At 38.6% G+C, this 20,697-nt stretch overlaps 1 protein-coding gene across 6 annotated transcripts in view; it reads right to left on the bottom strand.

The window, feature by feature from the left end:
- The window catches only part of TNIK (TRAF2 and NCK interacting kinase), a 364,845-nt gene that overhangs the window by 128,502 nt on the left and 215,646 nt on the right, over nt 1-20,697 (bottom strand). For all 6 annotated transcript variants that reach the window (XM_081072831.1, XM_081072832.1, XM_081072833.1 and 3 more), the window contains exon 4: nt 9,944-10,069. In XM_081072831.1, the coding sequence (XP_080928957.1) occupies nt 9,944-10,069 (126 nt within the window). The remainder of the gene's footprint in view (nt 1-9,943; nt 10,070-20,697) is intronic.

Below are 20,697 nucleotides of genomic sequence, written 5' to 3'. Positions count from 1 at the left end.
TTATATAATAAGATTTTTTAAAAATAAAGAAAGAAAGAAAGAAAAGAAGGAAGGAAGGAACCAGGATTTGCCAGCAATTGGTTCCTGTAGCCACACAGCAGCACTGCTAATTACTGCTGCCACACAGTGGGGACCCTCCCTTGCCACAAGTCACCCCATCACAATAAACAGAAACAGGGCTCACCACTCCAAGGCCAACAGCGATAAGTCAAGAACATCACATCTCACAAGTGAGAAATAATGGATCATTAATATTCTTCCTGAAAGAAAGTTCTCAAAGAGTTGACACTGAGGCAACAACACTTGCTAACATTTACTGAGAATTTACCACGTGCCAGGCACTGGGCTAAGCCATTTGCAACTGTTGTTTCATGAATTCGCCTTCCCTTCAATTCCTTTTTCTTTATTTCTTTGGAAATGAAGTTTAGTTATGGTCTGCAGCCTTATCCATGTACTCATTAAAAAATGAGAGCAGGGTTGAAAGCATGGTGCTCTCTTGAGTACAGTGAGGTGACCATGGACATTTTCTCTAACCATCCTGAGCTCAACACCCCAACCCCACCACCATCACTGTAAAATACAACGTAAAAGCATCAACATTACTGCTTTGATATGAATATTAATTGTGCCTATGAATACAAAGCCCCTACCAGCCAGAAATCTCGAACTATATTTATTCATTTTTCATTCCTGGTCTGCTTGTATTTATTAAAAAGTTTCCAAGTTGGAAGACAACATCCATAGCTCTCAAAGAGCCACTTCCCTGGATGGTGAAGAAACTGCTGAAAGGTGCTTAGTTAGGAAGGGCATTGGACACATGTGCTTCTAAAACCTCTGTTAATGGGAGAGAACCAAGGACACATGTCTTTATTTCATGCTTGTGTCACGCAACAAGAAGACACAATGGTGCGTTCCAGGACATGGGATCTTTTCATTTCAAAGGTTGGAAGGAAGATGGTGGTGGTGGTGGTGGGAGAGGCTCAAAAGGAATCTTAAAATTCTCACGCAACACGACCTACATTATTGGGTCAGAAAAGAAATACACATGCATGTCACTTGGGAAGACAGAAGGAAGGTTAAGTTGAAGGTGAGGCGAGAACTGTGCCCAGGCACGATGGCGGTTGTCTTGGGGCTTGGGACAGTGTTCTGGAGGAGGTGGTTAAAAAACAGCCTGGCAACTCAATTATTGGGGAAATGGTTGCTTGAATTATTGGGTGTGGGAAGTTATTTCCAGCTGAATCAGTGGTTAATTTTTTAAAACACAGAGATCTAACATACATTTCACAATTTGCAGCGTTGTTTGTCACATATTTTTGATCGGTTGTCTTTTATTTCTGATGGGCAGGATGTTTTTTCTTTAGCAGCTGTGGGGGAAAGGGTGCTTATTATGCCCTGCTGTACATTCCCCTCCTCAGGACAATATTTAAGGAAAGAACCTTTGGCATTAGCTGATCCCAGGAGTTTCAGAAGCACTGTCTGAGTCTAGCCTGAGCTCACCTGGGAGGGGCCTTCAGTTTGGAATCACCAGATGTATCCTTTCCAATCCCAGTCACCTCTGAAGGAATTTAAAAAGGCTTATTCTCAGAGGCAGCCTAAGAGGCCCAGGATGATTTCTAAAGTCCCTATGCTATTCACTCACTCACTAGTTAATTGGCTTTAAGTTCCTTAAGTAACAAGAAACAAAGCTGTAAGGTATTTTATAACCACAGGCACTAACCCAGAATACCTTGACGGGAACCCCCTCCTCCCCAATGTCACTAGTCAGTCACCCACAAGAATAAATGACTACTAACAGATCCTTTCTCTTTTACAGCAAAAAGAGGGGTGGGAGGTTAGGGGTGAGGAAGATGAGGGAGCAGGAAGAGGAGGGTCTTTTTAAAATGAGAGAAGTTCGCACCAAGAAATTGAAGAGGCACCCTAACAAAAAGACAGGAAAGATGAACTTCCAAGAATTCACAACTCTGCAAAGGATCAGCCTATCGACCTTGAATGCCCAGAAACATCAGCAAGGCACAGGATATTTTTATATGTGGCTAGGAATAGCCACAGATCTCATCTGCATGATTTATGAAGGTGTAAACAAAACACCAACTCAGTACTTTGTTAAGAAGGCGCTTCATTTGCCAAAGGTAGTTTAAGTCTAACAATATAAAATATGTATGTAAAGAAGTATGAAAATTGGAAGGTATACATTTATCATTTCAATCAACTAATGTAAAGGTGAACTAAAACTGTCGGGAATTCCAAATTTGAAAAAGCAACCTAAACAGCTTTCTGCACTCATTTTTAAACTACCATGCATTTGAAAATAACAAACCGAAAAAACTCCTTCGGCTTCTGGATTATATTTTTAGACTTGAAAAGCAAATGCTTGAACTACAAATTCTAAGCCTTCCCAAGAGGAGTCCCAAGGGTGTGAAGTCCCAAACCTGGTCAATAAAGTTTCTGGATAATGAACAACTTTGTATCTTAAGCATGACATGGCTGTTTGAATATACTGAGCCAACAGGTAATTTTAGGAACAAGAAGTCTGTCCAAAGGACAAGCCCACTGGAAACGCTCTCTAGTCACCCATGTCTAAGAAGATAGCCATCTCAGAGTCGGCATGGCAGCGTTCAAGGAAGAAGTTAGCTGTATCTTGTATTTAATATTTGGTGCTAAATTTCTCAGTATGTATGCAAGATCTTCTGGAGAATTTTCCTGGTAGGGGCAAATCATTACGTGACCACTTGGGCCACGGACTCAACCATAGAAACTAATCTGACTATAGGAACTTTATAACTCAGCCTCTCAAAATGTTATACCCAAATAGAAGAATTTGAGGTGGGGATAAGGGAGCAAGCTTTCAGGCAAGTTAAAAATAGGAAAAGAAAAAAAAGTTACTGGCCTTAGAGGACTTAGGACTAAGCAACCTAGCAGTTGAGTATTTTGAGAAGCACAATGTAAACAGAACCACAGACTCTGGTTCAGAATTAATCTAGAAAATGAACCACAGGGTTGTATAGACCATGCACAGAATAACTTTGGGTGTACCTAAGGTCTTCCTTTTGCTAAGGAAGGTGAAAAGCAGTTTAAGCACAGTTCAGATGAAATGCATTGGGATAAAAGAAATCATTTTTCCATTCTTGTCATAGAATCACCCATTAACTCATAAAAATGGCTCTATTAAAGCTGAACTCAAGCCCAGTGGCAAAGCATTAAATTGAGTGTACCTTTCGCTCTATGTTTATATCTAAGGAACTTATATTCTCTTTCTATAGGTCATGCAATGGGGCAGCTCTGAGACTGGGGACTGCTAACTAATCACTCTTCCTATTGTTTCAGGCACTCTTATATTTACCAAGTTCAGCCTTTTTTAAATTTCTGCTCACAAATAGTAAGTTTCAATCACTTCTCCAAACAAGTGACCTAGCCTCTATAGATGAAGGAAAGGAGTTCTTCAGTGACAGACACTGATTAAAACAACTCCCACCCACAAAAAGCCTCATTTCTGATACATAGACCTAAGAAAAGAAAATTTTAGTTAACTGTTCAAAGAGTCAGGTACAAGTGGCTGAATTTTTAACGGTGGTATCTGCAACCCTTTACATTTAAATCTTAAAACAACCAAAATGTTACTGGGCATGATTTTCGCCAAGCCAAGATGTTACCGTTATTGAAATCTAAACTGTAACAGACTTGGGTTTGGGGGCTGTGGCCAACATCGCTGCAGATTCTAGAAAGATTTCTTCATTGGCAATTGAATGACGTCATGTCTTAGTTCATCTCAGTATCTCATTCATTCCCAGATGATCGTATTCAGGGTATGGACAAGGAACGTAAATGCATGAGGTGCAGCATGCACGGAAGACTACTGGAAATGATGGGCTCCTCCGGCATAAATCAAAGTGGGCAAGGACCCTCAAACAGCTGTCTACTGCTCTACCATACTGCTACTATTTAGAATTTCAGCCCCAATATTTCCAGATCATGTGATTTTTCAAAACCTTTCAAGGAATCCAGATTTTTGTGTGAAAGTGGTCATTTTTTTCTGGTGTTGGCATAATTACAACACTGCTATCTTATGTGAGTGAAGCTAAACACATTTACCTGGACAGCGTTTCGACTCCAGGCTGCCATTTTGAAAACTCAGAACTTGTCCAAAGTTATGTTTATAAGGAAGAAACCCAACGTCAGAGAACCAAATGCCAGGTTTCAATCCATGTCTCTGGATTCTAGGCCAGGTTTCAGCCAACGGCTAGGATTTTTGTCCCTAAAATGCACACAGTATAATTTCTTAACTCTTAGCTCTGCAAGTCTACACTCTTACAATCTAATGAATGGCATATTGAGTCATTTCAGTACAATAATCTATTTTACTTGACCACCCTACATTTTGGAAATTAATCAGAAATTCATTTCCTTCTATAAGATATTGCAGCCGTATGGTGGCATCAAAAGACAGAGGCAGCAAAGTTCATATAGTTTTGCTTTCTAATTTTAAGAGAAATTAGAAACTTTGTTTAATAGACAGTACTTCTCACTCACTCCCAGGGTCTGAATGGCTTGCAGCAAAATGGCCAGCCTCTCATCACTGAGATGCAAGGGAATGAGACAGCAATGCTGTGTGTCAGAGCTTGCCTTGTTTCCGAGAGATCGGAATCTTTATTGAAAGAGCTCTCTTTTTTGATTTCCGGATCGGGCCCTAAGCAGTTGATAAGGGAGAATTACTTGGCCATTATCAGAAGTAGTTGTATTTCCACAAAGAGCTGGTACTAAACAAGAGTTTATCTCTACGACAAGACTGATAGAATTCGCACCGATTATAATTCAATCAGACACCTGAAACAACACACATATTGGCTGTTTGGTGGGTTATGTGCAAACCTCTATCCTCCAACCACAACAAAAAAAGGATCTGGGAATTATTTTCTATAGTCTGGATACTGGGGATAAGTGTTAGAAAGCGCAGCAGTCTTGCTTGTTACAGGCTATATCTCTATATAATCCGTAATAATATTTTATATAAATGTAATTCTAACAGAATACCATTAGTCCAAAGAGTCAACTATCTGTGACCTTTGTAATTATTTGCCCAAACATCCCCAAAAGGTTTAATGTACTTTTCAGTGTGTGTTTCCCAGACTTTACACCAGTCTTATTAGCTAACAGGTCTTGCTTGCTCTCCTCTCTGAAAGCTGAGGAAATTGATGAATGAAGATGAAGGTAAAGTCAAAATGAGCTTATTTCAGAATAAAGCTTCAGTCCTATTTGGAGCACTAACCTTTGGTATGGGAACTATTTTTCACAACAGAAAGAAGAGCGTAGGGTTCCGGGGCTTGACTCTAGCACCAGGCCGCTGGGGGTTAGCTGACATACTGGCTCATCACTTACTGGCTGTGAGACCTTGGGCTAAGTTCTTAACTTCTCTGAGCGTCATTTCCTCAGCTATAAAGTAGGGATAATGATAATATCTCATTTGTAGAGCGGTTGGAAAGATCTAATGAAATAATATGACAACACAAACAAATATAGGACTTAGCATGTGAAAAGCAGACGATAAATATTACCAGCCATTGTTGTTATTAACAGAATGGCCCAAATTTAATGAGTCAGACGCACTGGAATAAATATACACTATTACATTCTATAACCAAGTTCCCACCAACATGGCAATCTGCTATTACTTTCTCAACAATTATGTTTCTGTGCTGCCTCTACGTTTCCAAGTGCTTCCTTAGTGGGTCATCAAATAGAAGAAGCGCAACTAGAAGAAGAAATGATTCTCTTGCCCTCATGAGGCATTTCATAGCTTGGTATTTTTACCCCTAGTGACATAGAAGCTAATGAAGCTTTGCTAGTGGGGTGGTCACAACAATCCGATGCATGGGCACGAATGTGACAAAGGTAGGCCCTCTGTCTTCCTAGCAGAATGGGGGGCCTCTAAGTGCCATATTTTGCCATCTGCATTTAATTGCAGGTAGGGAAAATGGAATGTGAAGGGGAGGTTCCTCTCCATGTGACCTGGGTTTGGAAGTGAACTTATCTAGGCTCCTTTGCCAACTTCAGGAAGGGGATTGCTCAAATAGTCTCCAAACTGGTCTTCCTGTTTCTACTCTGGCCCCCATTCAGTCTAGTCTCAACCCAGCCATCAGAAGGACCCCTTCACTCTGTGGGTCAGACCTCACCCTCCTCCTTCAAAACCCTCCAATGGCCCCCACCTCACTCAGAATAAAAGCTGATGTCTTTCCCATGGACTATAAGGCTCTGAATTATCTGGCTTTGGGTCTCATTTCTCACGTCTTCCAGTCACACTGGCTTCGTTGTTATTCCTGGAAAACACCAGGCCTAGAATGCTTTTCCTCCAGTTATCTACAACAGGGCATTCCCTGGCCACTATACTTACCACTGCAACCCCTATATGCGTTCCCTTTAACCTTTCCCTGCTCTTCCAGGCACTTATCCACTTCCAGCATTCTCTCTAGTTTTCTTACATATTATATTTATTTTTTGTGGTCTGTTTCAAGAATGTAAGGTGCATACAAGTCGGGGCTTTCTTCCGTTTTCTTCACTGATATATTCTCGGGGCCTACAAAAGTGCCTTGCAGCTAGCAACTGCTTGATATACTGTATTTGTTGGATGAACGAATGAATGTAGGAATGGTGAATAAATAAATGAACATGCACACTTGTAGGCCGCTGGTTACCAGTAACCACCGCCATCTCCACACAAAGAGCAATTGGCCAGAGTGGAAAAACTGGTGGCTGGCTACTCATTTCCAGAGTACAAAAACCTCCCGTTTGTGCCCTGCAGACGGAAACAGGGTTGCTACTTTCCCCCAGTGCCAATCTGAAAACGAAGATTTTGCTCATTAAAAAAATAAATGTCCAGTGCCTTTCATAGACCTTCAGGTCAGGCCAAGCTGAATCATCACATTTCAGGATGGCTGCATTCTGGTGCTGCGTCCATCCACTAATGAGCTTTGAGACCCTGGGAAAGTCAATGAAGTTCACTGGGATCCAGCAAAATACAGGACAACTAATTTTCTTTCCAGCTTAAAAAAAAAGCTAAGCATTAAGGAAAAGATCAAAATGAATCAAGCCCTGCTTGACCATTCCTTTTCTTCTCTCAACCAATAATTTGAAAATAAATTCCCAAATAGTTCAAACTAACAAGAAAACCAACTCTCCTTTCGGGCTCATCTCACAAGAAGAATGATGATAATAGTTAGGTATGACTTGTACTACACAGGTGATAAGCTGGGAGGGAGTTCCAAAGCTACATTAATGCTTTCTTTTAACTTGGAACTGCAGTTCTGATCAAACAGAAACCTTTCTACAGACAGCATTAAAATAGCTTTTATTCCCCACTTCCATCTGCTGCAGTTGATGGCAACATGGGGGCACTGCTAAAATGCTAGATTCTGACAATGTAGAAGTCCTCTGAGAATACAGAGATATTCCAACGTGTGCCATATCATATTGTGGAAACTGCAGGATATTTCGAACTTTCAAAAGTCCCTGTAGCACTTAGGTTTGTACTACTACTACTACTACTACTAATAATAATAATAGAAAACAAGTTTGTACCAGTAATGTCACTTTCATTCACAAAACAACTATTTTGTCAGCATCATATGCCCAGAAGCTTCCTAGTGCTGAGAAAGGCACTGAGGTGCAAAAGACACAATACTTGTCCTCAGAGAGCTGACCGTCTAAATGAAGAGCAAAGACAGTGCAATAAAAAGCAATAACAAAAAGAAGAAAGAGCAGAAGTAGCTCTGATCTTAGATTTAAGAGAAAGTTTAGGGGATTAAAAACAGACATGAAAAAAATGTTTTAAAAATAAAAATACTACTGAGATACAAATATCTTCAGCACCACTGGTGTATAGTCTTCTATACATTCCCACTGTGTGTGTGTGTGTGTGTGTGTGTGTGTGTAGCAATGTTCATTTCCACAAGCAGGGAGTGTGAGTGACCATTCTGGATACACCATTTAAAAAAAACAACAACAAAACTTTGCCAAACTACTAGGTAAGAAATAGTATCTAATGCTTGTCTTCTTTTGCATTTATATCATTAGTAAGATTATATTTTAAAAAACATTTTTATTGGTAATTGATAATTCTTACTTGTTAATTGCTGCCTTCTTAACTCAATCTTTTTATTAGTAATTTCGTATTTTTTCCTATTGATTTATAAAAACTCGTTATCTCTAAAAGCTACCAAATTGTTTCTCATCATATATGAAATGAATATTTTTCCTAAATTAGCCATTTGCATTTTAAGTTGTTTATTATGTTCTTTGTAATAAGAAACTTTACATACCTCTTTAGTATTACAGTCACATTTATTTTCTCCTACTACTTTTACATTTTCAATTTTCACATTTATATCTATTAATAATATACATTTAAGAATACACAATTAAAGTCTTACTATAACTCTTTCAGAAGTCACATAAAATTATATAAAATCAATGTGATCATACAAAGTGGGTTTACTTACCCCAAAGTACATGTTCTATTTTAAACTTAGAGCTAGATCTTATGGGGGAAAAATTCCCAGCAGATTTTTTCACTTCCAAAGACTGCAGTATTGAATATCAAATGGCATAATAATCTTGTTCTTTTTCTGAGATAACGTTATTATATTCTTTTAGGTTACAAATTGTGTTCACTGTGTATGTTTTGCCTTCTCAGCCGCACTATAAATGTCTTATGCATTAGGAGAGTAACTTCTACCGAAGACTGAGTTCTTTGAAAAATTATCCATGAAATAGTGGTAACTGGATACACATAGTTTAATACATAATTTGGCATGTACTAAGCACTGTATAATTCAGTGAATTTGCATGTTAGATACATATTAAGACCTCTGGAAACTGAGCAAGATGATAAATAGCTAAAAGGGCATTTGGAGAGCCATTATTCTAGCAGCAACGTATGAGATGAAAAGACGAGAGAGAGAGAGAGAGAGAGAGAGAGACAGACAGACAGACAGACAGACAGACAGACAGACAGACAGAGACAGACATCGGGATCAAGTAGCTGCAAAATCTAGGCTTCCACTGAATGGGCCTATAGTAATGGGGTGGTTATAAAACTGACAGAGGAAGGTCAAACCAAGACAGCATTATAAGCCTTCCCACAGGACTAAGTGAATAACAGTTCCAATGGCAGAAATCAGGAAGGTGAGAAGAAGAGCAATCCTGGCAGGGCAGGCCAAGGCAGGGCAGGCAAGGCAGGGATAGGAATAAGGTTTGGGTGTCAGACATACTGAATTTATTATTAATGGAACAGCCAATTAGAGCTGTCTCATAGACTGATGGAGATGCAGGACTGGGGCACATAGCTGAGTAGACAGGGGAAGCAGAAAAGGAAAACAACCTTTGAGAGTACCTGCAAGGTATCAGGTGCTGTCTTAAGTGATTTCCTTATAGAGTTGGAATTTAAATGTCAGTCATCCACACATTAGTGATACATAAGGAAAAACATTCATGTAGAGCTTGGTTAGACACTAGCTCCACCATTTCTAGCTACATAGGCATTGAGACTGTTTGCTTATCCTCTCTGTAAACCTTAAGTTTCAGCATCCAAAAAATGAGGATAATAATGTCCACCTCAAAGAGCCAGAACAAATGATATAATCATGAAAAAGTACATAGCATGATGCTTGAAATATAATGAAAATTCAATAAAGATAGTCATGAGTGAGGAAAAAAAATAAGAGAACTTAACAATCAACTTTAAGGATGGTCCACATTAAGAGATAAAAGGCAGAGATACAAAAAAGACGAAGAGATATTCAAAGAAATGGGAGAAAAACTTGAAACCACAATGTTATGGAAATCATGCGGCTAAGTGTTTCAAAAAAGGAGTTTCTTAATCAAACTTACTCATGAGAATAGATAAATGGACCATTCGGTTCTTCATCTATAATAAGTAAATTGGGAGACATACCCAAAGTTGGTCATCCATGCCTGGTGGGTTCTTTTTGATAAAAGCACCATAGTATGTAGCAATATTCCGGTGATGAGAATACTTCTTCAACATGTTAATTTCTTGTTTGATTTCTTCCTCTTCATCCTGTATTAGAACAACAAATATTCTGTAATGGAAATCCATGTCTTTAGTAGAATTCTATTTTTCATCACCATCTATAACAACTCTGTAAAATTTCTTTAAGCTTTTTCTTCTGTGGTGATCAATGAGCATAATTACTATATAACTTGACTTTTTTCTTGACTACAAAGAAAAAATTTGCATGACAACACATTGGCAATCGAAAGGGTTTTCTGTTTATATAGCAAATAGGCATAGCGTGCAACCTCCTGGGGGGGAAAAACACAAAACACCTCGGACTCTTTCACCTGGAGATCAAGGTAGACAGGCTATTGAGATAAAATTCACTCTAGGCTTCTGGGAACTAAGGCCATCAAACACCTATCACTGATCATATCTGTTATAAGAAAGATTGAGGAAAGTGGGGGGAAAAAATACAGACTCTGATATTTAAAATTTAAGTTCATTTTCTTTGAAGTCTACTTTTATTGAAGTACCCGACTGAAGATGATGAAAGTCAGATGGGAAAGGGAGTGAGGGTAAGTTCCCCAGATCTGAGGAAGTTCACAAAGCAAAAGTACCCATCTCACCTTCAGGAAACTAAACATGAAAAGAAAGGGGAAATGTGGCAGTGCCACGGGTATGAAAAGAGAGAACTCTCATACAGAGTAAGTTTCCTACTTCAGGTTTCATTCATTGTAATCTTCAATTTGGAGTCCGCCAACTTGGGCCATTTTTAGACCCTCTGGCATCACTGACGGAGAGTGCATGTGGTCTCCCGTCATTTTGTTTTGTTATATACACATCTGTTGTACTTTAAAATAGTATTTTTTTTTGAGGTTGGTAGAAAAAATTTCTATCCCAGGAAAATTGTTTTAGATACAGAAGTTGGAATGACTGTCCCTGAGTGTAAGATGTTACTATTACCTGAAAGACCATTCATACTGGGACCCTGTCTGTACCCTTCCCCCGTCCAGCTGCTCAGACTCCCTCCAGTGTCTTTACATTGCACAGCCCTTCTGCAGTCTCCCATGTGATGTCCTTTCTCCTTCCCCTCCTTTACATAATTTCTACTCATCATTCCTGATCGAGTCTGATTGACGGTCCTCAGAGATGTCTTTCCTAATTCTCTCAGACAATGTCAAGTCCCCCCACTATATCTTGCCCACCCCTTACACTTCTCACGTGTCATATCTGATGGTATTGGTTGGAGGCATGGGTCCTTCTGTGTCATAATTGCCTATTTACTTGCCTCTCTTGTCCATGAATGAATTGTAAGCTCTTTCCTGCCTTCAGACCACATTTCCAGAGTCTCTTCCCCAGCAAAACTCTGATCTGCTTGGCATGGTTCTATCCCTTGGATCATCATGAGTCCCTTCCTTTGTAGCATCTACCAGAGTTGCAATCCACATGGATCTGTCTAATCATTTAAGTCTCTCTTTCCTATCAGTCCATAACAACTATAAACAGAGAATCATGTTTGCTTTTGTTCCCAGTAACATCACCAGCACCAAGCAAAGTGCCTGTGAATATATGTGAATAAAAGAATAAATACCTACACAGGGCCCAACCGATTACAGGAGCATTAGTGATGCTTGAAAGGAACTGGTAAGAACAGGGTGAGAGTGATAAAATGCTCACATTTCCTAACCACATACAAGTAAGTTTAATTAAAAAAAAATGGAGATATGAAACCTAGGACAACTGAGCATGTTACACATCACATGGATTAATTAAGTTGAAGACTAAGTAATCTCAAAATAGCAAGCATAACTGGGACGCTGAGCTAATGTGAGGCATGTACCTTAACAGTGGAGGGGAATAGAGAAGTGAGGGGCTGGAATGGTGGCTGAGGGAGGAGATGGCATACTGCTGGCCAACTGCTTCTTCCCTGCAGCTACTGCAAACCACCTACACCTTTATCGAAGGCCTCAGGAGAGACTGCCCTTCACAGACCTTCAGTTTGTTGAAGTATCCCTGCAACGTGTCTCAAATGTCTTACTATGGTGCATAGTCGCCCTTTGAAACTCACCATGTAGGGCCAAATAATTGTGGAGAAAGGCAGGGTGTGAGTGGATGTACTTTAGGGAAGCCTAAATAGAAGGGGAGAAAACAAACCTGAGAGTTTCTGTGTGCAGCCTGCCCAGTGACAGCTGCTTTGATTGAAGAGGCAACTACATGAGGCAGTAAAACACCAGTCACTTTCCATATGCAGCCTGACTGTCTCAGCTTCAGTCATTCTTAGTGAGGAGTCAGCCTGGTTCTAAAAGTATTTGCTGTCTGCCTCCTAGGTTCTCAACAAGATGGTAAACGGTGTGAGAGAATGGGGGAAAGGGTGCCTGAAGAAAGCTTACCACATCATTAAGAAAATAGGAACTTAAAAAAAAAAAAAGAAAATAGGAACTGATGAAACAGTTAAATAACAGTGTGCTTCAGTATATAATTCAGTCCAAAATAAATAGTACTGGAGGTCAGAATGAAGTCAGCACATTCTCCATCACTTCGCAGAGGTAAACTGATTCACTTGACAATGAAGAAAGCATATGTCTTGAGGCAGAAAAGTGAGAATGGGCAGGGAGGGGGCACGTTTAGTTTGGGCTCCACTCATTTCTGGCAGTGTGAGCTCAGGAAATTAACCTACCTAAGTTTTCTCACTAGGATGAGATACAGATTTTGTAATAGTAGTCCCAGTCTTTTGGGTCATTAAATGAAGTATGTGAAAGTTATAAAGTTAATAAAAAAACATTATTATTAATCTTCTCAAGCAAAAAAAAATAAACAAATAACAAGGGTAGGAGAGCAGGGATGCAGGGAACTTGAATTTTAGGTTTAAATTGCATTGCTTCCAGACACAATTATAGAACCACTGTGGGTCATGGTTATGTAGCTCTATTGTAGAACCTTGATCTTGATCTTACATGACCTTGTAAGCAAGCATGCAATTTATCAGGCCTTCAGGGCTACTATTTATCTAGATTTCCAGTCTAGGTCAAGGATTGGCAGTAAGTTATTCAATGAAATTAAAAGGGAGGCACTTACTATGACTACAAGAACTCATTGAACCATTCAACAAGCATTCCCCCCTCTTACAACATGACTCATTCAAAGAGATGGGTTATGATACTTTCAAAAAGACAAAGACAACAACTGAAGCTAGAATTAGGTTAAAAAGTTATAAGAGAAGAGTAGCTTCTATTTGGTAAATAGATTATTCTTATGTCTTAAGAATTAAGCACAAGGATCAAGCTTGCTGGGAAACTAATGACTATTGGGTCATAATGAAAAACAAAGTAATGTTACCAAATTGTCACAAATTTAAAAAGGGAGTATTTTAATAAGCCAAGTCCAGTGTTGTAGGAAGAACCATTACTTCAAGTAGAAGCCTTGAAAATCTAGTCCAATTCATTACATAATGTCGGACATTTAAACTCTTCGAATGTCAATTATTTTCACCTGTAAATGGGAATAAGAATACCAAAGTCACCTGTCAGGGCTTAGAAATGATTATGTTTATTTAAGCATGTGTTTATTACCAATGTAAAGATTTTTTTTCTCTCAAGATCATAGGAATCTATTTGTGGTAAACTGAAAAAAAAAAAAGAACGTAATATTTAGCAGCCTCCCTCATGAAGAGGTAGAGTCCATTTCCTGTCCTTGTCTATGGGTTTGGCCATGTGACTTGCTTTATCCAATGGGACATTTACAAATTGATGCAGCAGAGGCTTGAAAAGTACACATGCATGAGAGTAGTCCTCTCTTATTGTTTGCATGGGACACATGCATGTGAGAAACCAGGATTGGCATCCTGGAGGATGACAAACCATGTAAAGAGATAATGATTTTCAAACTCAAAGAAATGGATGGTTCCGGGCAATGCTTTTAAGCCACTGACTACCTCTGATGACAATGTGATAATCATGACCGTGGTCATAATATACAGCCAAAACCGACCTTATGTAATTAATGTTCACTATAGACCAGAGGCTGTGTATGTATTATCTTAGTATATGTGCTGCCGAAGCGAGCACAGTGTATGTATTATCTTAATACTCAAAACAGCTCTATGAAGTAGATGTTTTTAATGATCTCATTTTACAAAGGAGGAAAACAAGTTACAGAGAGTTCATTCGTATTTAAAATGTTAGAGCTAAAATTCAAAGCCAGATTCATCTATCTGAGTCCAAAGACAGTGCTCTTCATTCTATATTGAAAACTCCCAGGCAGAAGAAGAAGGACGATTAATGACCCATCGTGATGAAGGCAAAGCTGCTCATCATGAAAGGAGTGTTTAGGAGCATTGTAATCCAGGGGTGAAGAGAACCCTGCCTTTGGTCCTCCAATTACAGGACTTTGTTAGCACATAATAATATTTGCTTATGAATGATTTTAGGGCATAATGGAGGGATTCTAAGAGGCATATTTATTTATTTATGCCTACAATATGCTAGGATTTAAAAACAGAATTAGTAAGACATTTAATATTGGTGTGCTTTATAACAAATTTGCCCAACACTTAGTTCTCAATCCATGGAACAGGAATAAAATTATGTAATTTTTACCATACCACAAGGGACCGGTCAGTTTGAACTCCAGAAGGAAGTAGGAGGTATACACACTCATAAATGCCACTGCGTCCATCTGGGATACTAGCTACAAGCACTTCTGCTCACCTGTCCTGATTTCCACAGCTGTTGTTGGCATCAGGCAGGCATTTGTATTACCTTACCTATCATTCTCACCTTATTGACTGAATGTGACAAAAGGTTGAAGACAACTTATTGTTCAAAAATCATAGACTATTAGAATCTGAAGGGATTCTTAACACTTTCTAGGATGTGATTTAAAAAATTTTTAAAAATAATTTGTAATAGTAAAATCCCTTTCTCCACTAGAAATTGTATTCAGGATGCAAACAAAGAGCATCAACATAAACTAGGTTTTTCAAATCAATAAACACTTATTTTTGTAAGTTTGAATATGAAATATCTAGTTATAAAAGGTTAATTAATGACAACCAAGAGGCTATCTTAGTGAATATACAATTAGAATTTTTGAAAGAGATTTAAAGTCACATAACAGCTTCAATATCTTGCTAATTTTTGGCTTTGTTTTGTTTTGAAGTATGGAGAAAATCTACATTTCCTAAGATAGGTAATTGCAAATGATAACAATTACTTTTAAAGAGCATGCTTTGAAATTTCAGTGGAATCTTCATATTGAGTGACATTCTGCACATGGATGGAATAACCTAGCAGTACAAATTGAGAGGTTGCCCTTTATCGGTGCCTTCAAAGTTGGTATATAACATACAGTTTAAAGCTTATTTTTTTAAATGATAGTATAATAAATGTTAAAATGTATTATAAATGAGAACTAAGCATGTGTGGATCCCCTAAAATTATCTCAAGGACAGGTCATGCACCTGCAAACTATATTTTTACAGAGCTAAGGAAATAGACCCAGCATGGGTCAATGAATTGCCTAAGCCCACGTGTCTTCATTGCAGCACTGATAGAACTCAGGATTTTGCTACAACATTCTGTAGGCAGCTCCTGGATTGGTTGTGTATGTTAACAGTAAGCTAAATAAATTCATTCAAGAAACATTTAAATGCCTACAATGTCCCAGGCACAATGCACTAAACTCTGAATAATGTAATAGAACATGGGCATAACAGATTGAAGCTGTGTCACAATGTAACTTACTATAATCCATTGGGGGACACAGATGGAAATCAAGGAATGACACAGATGCATGCAAAATTACGAACATGGGAGGAATGGGAGCTGACCTAATTGGGGGCATCCGGGGAGACGGCCTTGAGAAATCTAAGCTTGAGCTGAATTCTAAAGGCCTGTGGGAGTTATCCAGTTGGGAAGAAAGAAAAGGTGTGATGTGGTGTGACTGAGGAGGGAACCCTTTTCCTGGCAGAGAAACAGTGATGGCCAAGGCCCTGCAGCTGGAGGCCGGATGGCATGTTGTCTCCTATGGTAGTCACTGGTGCTACAGGGAGAAAAATGAAAAATGTCTGCAAGAAACACCATAATAATAACAATATGCACTGACCATTGTGTTCTACATATTGTTTTCCAATGCTTTACAAATAACTGTATTTGTCACACCAACTTTATGAGGGAAGTGATATGATCCACGTTGACACACGTGGAAGAAGGGAAGATTAAGCAACATGCTCAAGATAAGGGAGCCATGAAGTGTCAAAACTAGGATACATCCAGATGAGCGTGACAATTTGCACTGCTCTTCTTTACCATTAGGTGACCGGCCCTCTCTTACAAGGAAGTGGTGTCCCTTAGAAGTAGACAACACAAGTCTGACATGCATCTTTCTCTTTACTTATACATACTCAAGCCTGCACTAACGTACGACTCCCCAGAAAGCCATGGTTTTTTTAAAAACAGACCTATGCTGAAGAAACCCAGAAGCAATAGGTTTCAACCCTAGTAGTGCTGTCATTCATTTGGGTAATGTCTACTATAAATCAGGTGGCTTATATCTTCAATTCCCGTGGGCAGTTATGTGAATGTAAAGGCCAAGCTCCAGTGATACTCTCCCATTTCTCATTGTTATAACAGGGCTGTGGGGAAGGTGGGCACTGCCTGACTGGTTGAATTTGAATTTCAACTCTGTCATTGACTGTCCGTGCGGCTTGGACAAGTTACTTAGGCTCTTTGTGCTTTCTATTGCTCATTTTTACAATGGATATAATAGCAGTGCTCCCCTAATGGAAGTTGTTTTGAGGATTAAATGCGTTAAGATATGTTGTATTAAGTACTTAGAACAGTGCTTTGTACGTAACAATCAGTGTTATCCATTTTTATTTTGATCATGGCTGTTGTGTTATTACTATTATGAATAATACTATGTGCTGTGCTACAAATCACTCCACAGAACTGCCTCCCTTTGGGAGTGAGGAACCAAACGTGCTTAGAGCAGGGTGTTCCCGACTCTTCCAAACAACTGAAGATGGATTTATTTTCTTTTTGTCCAGTTTTAGCAAACATTTACTAAGTTCGTTATGGGCAAAGCACTCTACCAGAGGCTACTGGGCGAAGGCTACTTTCTTACTCTTCAAAGAGAGAGGCAGACTGGTGATAAGCTTCCCCTACAGGAATGCGTTAGACAGAAATAGAAACTCAGTGAAGCAGGGCTTAACATGATGGATCCTTCTAGTAGGCAACTTCCATGACGTTACTTTGCTATTCACCTTCTGGCCCCCACACTGGTTCTAGCAGTGATTTGGGGAGAGGGGCTAGGACTTACAGCCTCCTACCCTGGTAAAAACAAAAATCACAACAACAAAAAACTCCCCTTACATCTCTTCTACATAATGAATTTTTGCCTAAAACTATTTGATCAAAGTGTTCCATTTGGAAAATAAAATGCTTGCAAACCTGGTCAAGTCTTTGCTACAGCATTCACTGCCTTCATAACTTGGCCTTAACTTTTTCAGATTCACGTTGTATGACTCTCTCCTCAGCACTTTTTGATCTTACCACTAACCTGTGTCATGGTTTCCAGAACATGCTCCATGTTCTCTCAGCCTCCATGCCTTGCCACTGGCTGTTTCCTTGGCCAAGAATGCCCTAGTTGGTTGTCCTCTTAGGCTTAATTACTACCCCTCACTGACACATTCAACTTCGTTTATGAATAACTTTATTATAAAATGGATTTGCTTTACGTATACATACTCATGCATATTTATACATACTTATACATACTTGTATTTAGGGCAAGGTTGTGTTATCATGAGCTCCCTTTCAAAGGACCACCTTTTCAATTTCCAATGCCTGTCATAAATTAGGTGTCCAGTAAATGTTGATTGAAGAAATTAATGAAAAAAATCACACTAAATTAAACAATAAATATCCTTCTGTATTAATTGAAGACCTATAGCAATGTCATTAAGAGGATGGACTTAAAAGAGTTAAAATGCTCAGGCTGAAAGATTCACTCCGCCATTTACATGCTACATTCACTAAGAGAGATACTTAATTTGCCTGGTTTTCTCTTCTCTATAATAGGACTAATAATGGAATCTGTTTTACATGTTGTAAATGAAAAAGGGAATTAAATGAATATATATATAGAAAACATTTAAAAAGAGTTCTGGCACATAATAGTCCCTCCATCAATGTTAGCTATCATTATTAGTATTATTGGTTGAAATATAAAAAATGTAACTATGTAGACATGTGCTTTACTTAAGAACCGAATTATTTTTAAACACATCCACTATAATGTTTTTATTATATGATATCACAGTAATACAATTCTCCTGATTTTGCCTGCCCAAAATCCTTCCCACCATTTTCTCTAATAGGTCTCAGGTTTTTTTCTTTGAGGAATCATCCTTCCCGTCTCTCAGTTCCTGTGGCGGGTTCCAGATTTAGGCACCCAACCCAGATGTGGCTGAAGAGAAACAGGGATTGTTTCAGGGATGGTGACATGACCTCAGCCACTGATATTCAGACTGGTATTTTTGCTACGACTAAGGGTAATGAAGTAATTAGATCATGCGCCTGAAGTGGCTGGGGGGGAAGTAACAGAGCCCTAGATGGAAAGAAACAAAATTCCTAATCACATCAGGTGACTTCCTGGATCCTGAGTTTGTTTGTTGAATATACACAAACCAATATATTCTGTTTTCAGCTTCATTTAGTTTCAGTGGAGCTTTGGTTCTATAATCCAGTGTCCTGAGTAATGCAATCACAACCAGTCATTGTAAAGGTGAAAGCTTATGATATTAATTTATTATCTTGTTAAGCCCCATTTGGGCTTCAAGGTGTCATTGTAAAGGGACTAGTTTACACCAGGAAATTTTGTCGAAATGAAGATGGGAACGCATCTAAGAATCATAGTCTCTTTACACTTGGTGGCCAGAAAGCCATAAATACAAGACTCCAGAAAAGCGCTCCTCTGACTTTGGTGTGTGTGAAGCTCCTTGAGAAGCTTGTAGAAAAGGCAGGTTCTCAGGCTCCACCCAGAAATACAGGCCCAGGAATCTGCATTTCTAATGAATATCCCAGGAGCGCTAATTGTTCAATGATGCTGGTAGTTCACATTGAGTAACACTAGCCTAGAGGTCCAATTTTTTATTGATGTTGTAGGCAAATCTAGAGTACACAAATCCAGCTGAGAAGGAATCCCCAGAAAATGACAAAATGCAGAAATTCCCATAATTATTTCAGGAACTAAAAGAACTTCAAAGACTTAGTCTGAGTTTAAGCACTAATTCCAAAGCAAATATTAGCAAGTTTGGAAGTGTCTCAGATCTAAAACTGGAAGGACATAAAACAAGCATTATGTCCAGTTCTCTCTGTGCCTTTAAAAAAAAAAAAAAAATATATATATATATATATATATATATATATATGTATATATATATATATATATATATATATATATATGAAGAAGTATAAAATAAAAACAATAATTTAAAAATTTATTTCAAGCTTATGGCTTTATCAGTTTCATTACAATAAACTGTAGTAACTTTGCAGTAGATCACTGCAAACAATTTACAAAGACGACCTTTGAGAATTCATCTCAGTTTTTAACAGAGCAGCTATAATGAGCACAATTATAATAATTGGTAAGAAGCTTTTGTAACATTCCATAATACACAAATGACAACATAGCAAGATGAAATAGATTGTTTTCTGAGGGCACCACATGAGTTCCACAAAGAAAATCTTATGTTGACTGTGATACATACGGGGGTGATACAAAAGTCACTTGACGTATCAGATACCATGGGAATAAGAAAGCCATTTCCTGATGTGGATCCATGTTTGTCTTTGTTAAGGGTCAGTGGTTACACAATGGCCAATGATGTGCCTAAATCAGGGAAACTATCCAGCCCTTTCAACAGGGGTTCCCCAAGAGAATTAAGCAGAAATACTATAAAGCATCCATTGGATTATGGTATGCATTGAAAATGGTGTTAACTCTGTACCATCCTTGCAAAGATTGAAAAAATAGTCTCTCAAATCATTTTCTTGCAGGGCTTAGTTGTCTTGTGAAACCCAATTTAGAAAGGCTAACTGACACTCCTTAAACTGAAAATACATATTCTGGGATACACAGCTGTGTAACTTTTTTTTTATTCCAAGCAAGGTGGTCTAGTGATAGTAAGTGGTTCACCAACAAATTAAAATCTCCCAAAAAGAACCAGATACTAGAAAAGTAATGTCCAGGGCTCTCAAGTCATACTTTGTGCATCAACATACAACTTTAAGCACACTTGTGCTCTGAGATTAATGGTGTCAGTGGAACTCCACATGTAGTTCCCCAGAACTACACAACGTAACTTTACGGCATGAATGTCTTGGACTCCATCCACAACCAGTAGCTATTAAATTGCCAAGTGCATCCCATTCAGTGAAGATCCTATTCAGTTCGAGGAAAATACCGAAATAGGACTTTGGCAGAATTACAAAATAAATTTTAATTTGCTTTGTGGTGGGAGTTTTGTAAAAGGTTTACACATTTATAATGGGTTTCTACGTAGAAACTGATAATATTTGATTTTGACTTTTGTGTCAGACCCTGCTAATTGACCATACCAGTACTCATTCGTCCTTAATTCTTGGTTAACAGAGCCAAAATTTTTAACTGCACACTTTGGTAGA

The sequence above is a fragment of the Rhinolophus hipposideros genome (genome assembly GCF_964194185.1).
Source record: "Rhinolophus hipposideros genome assembly, chromosome: 2".
Lineage (NCBI taxonomy): Eukaryota > Metazoa > Chordata > Mammalia > Chiroptera > Rhinolophidae > Rhinolophus > Rhinolophus hipposideros.
This window is presented reverse-complemented; position numbering and strand designations above follow the sequence as displayed.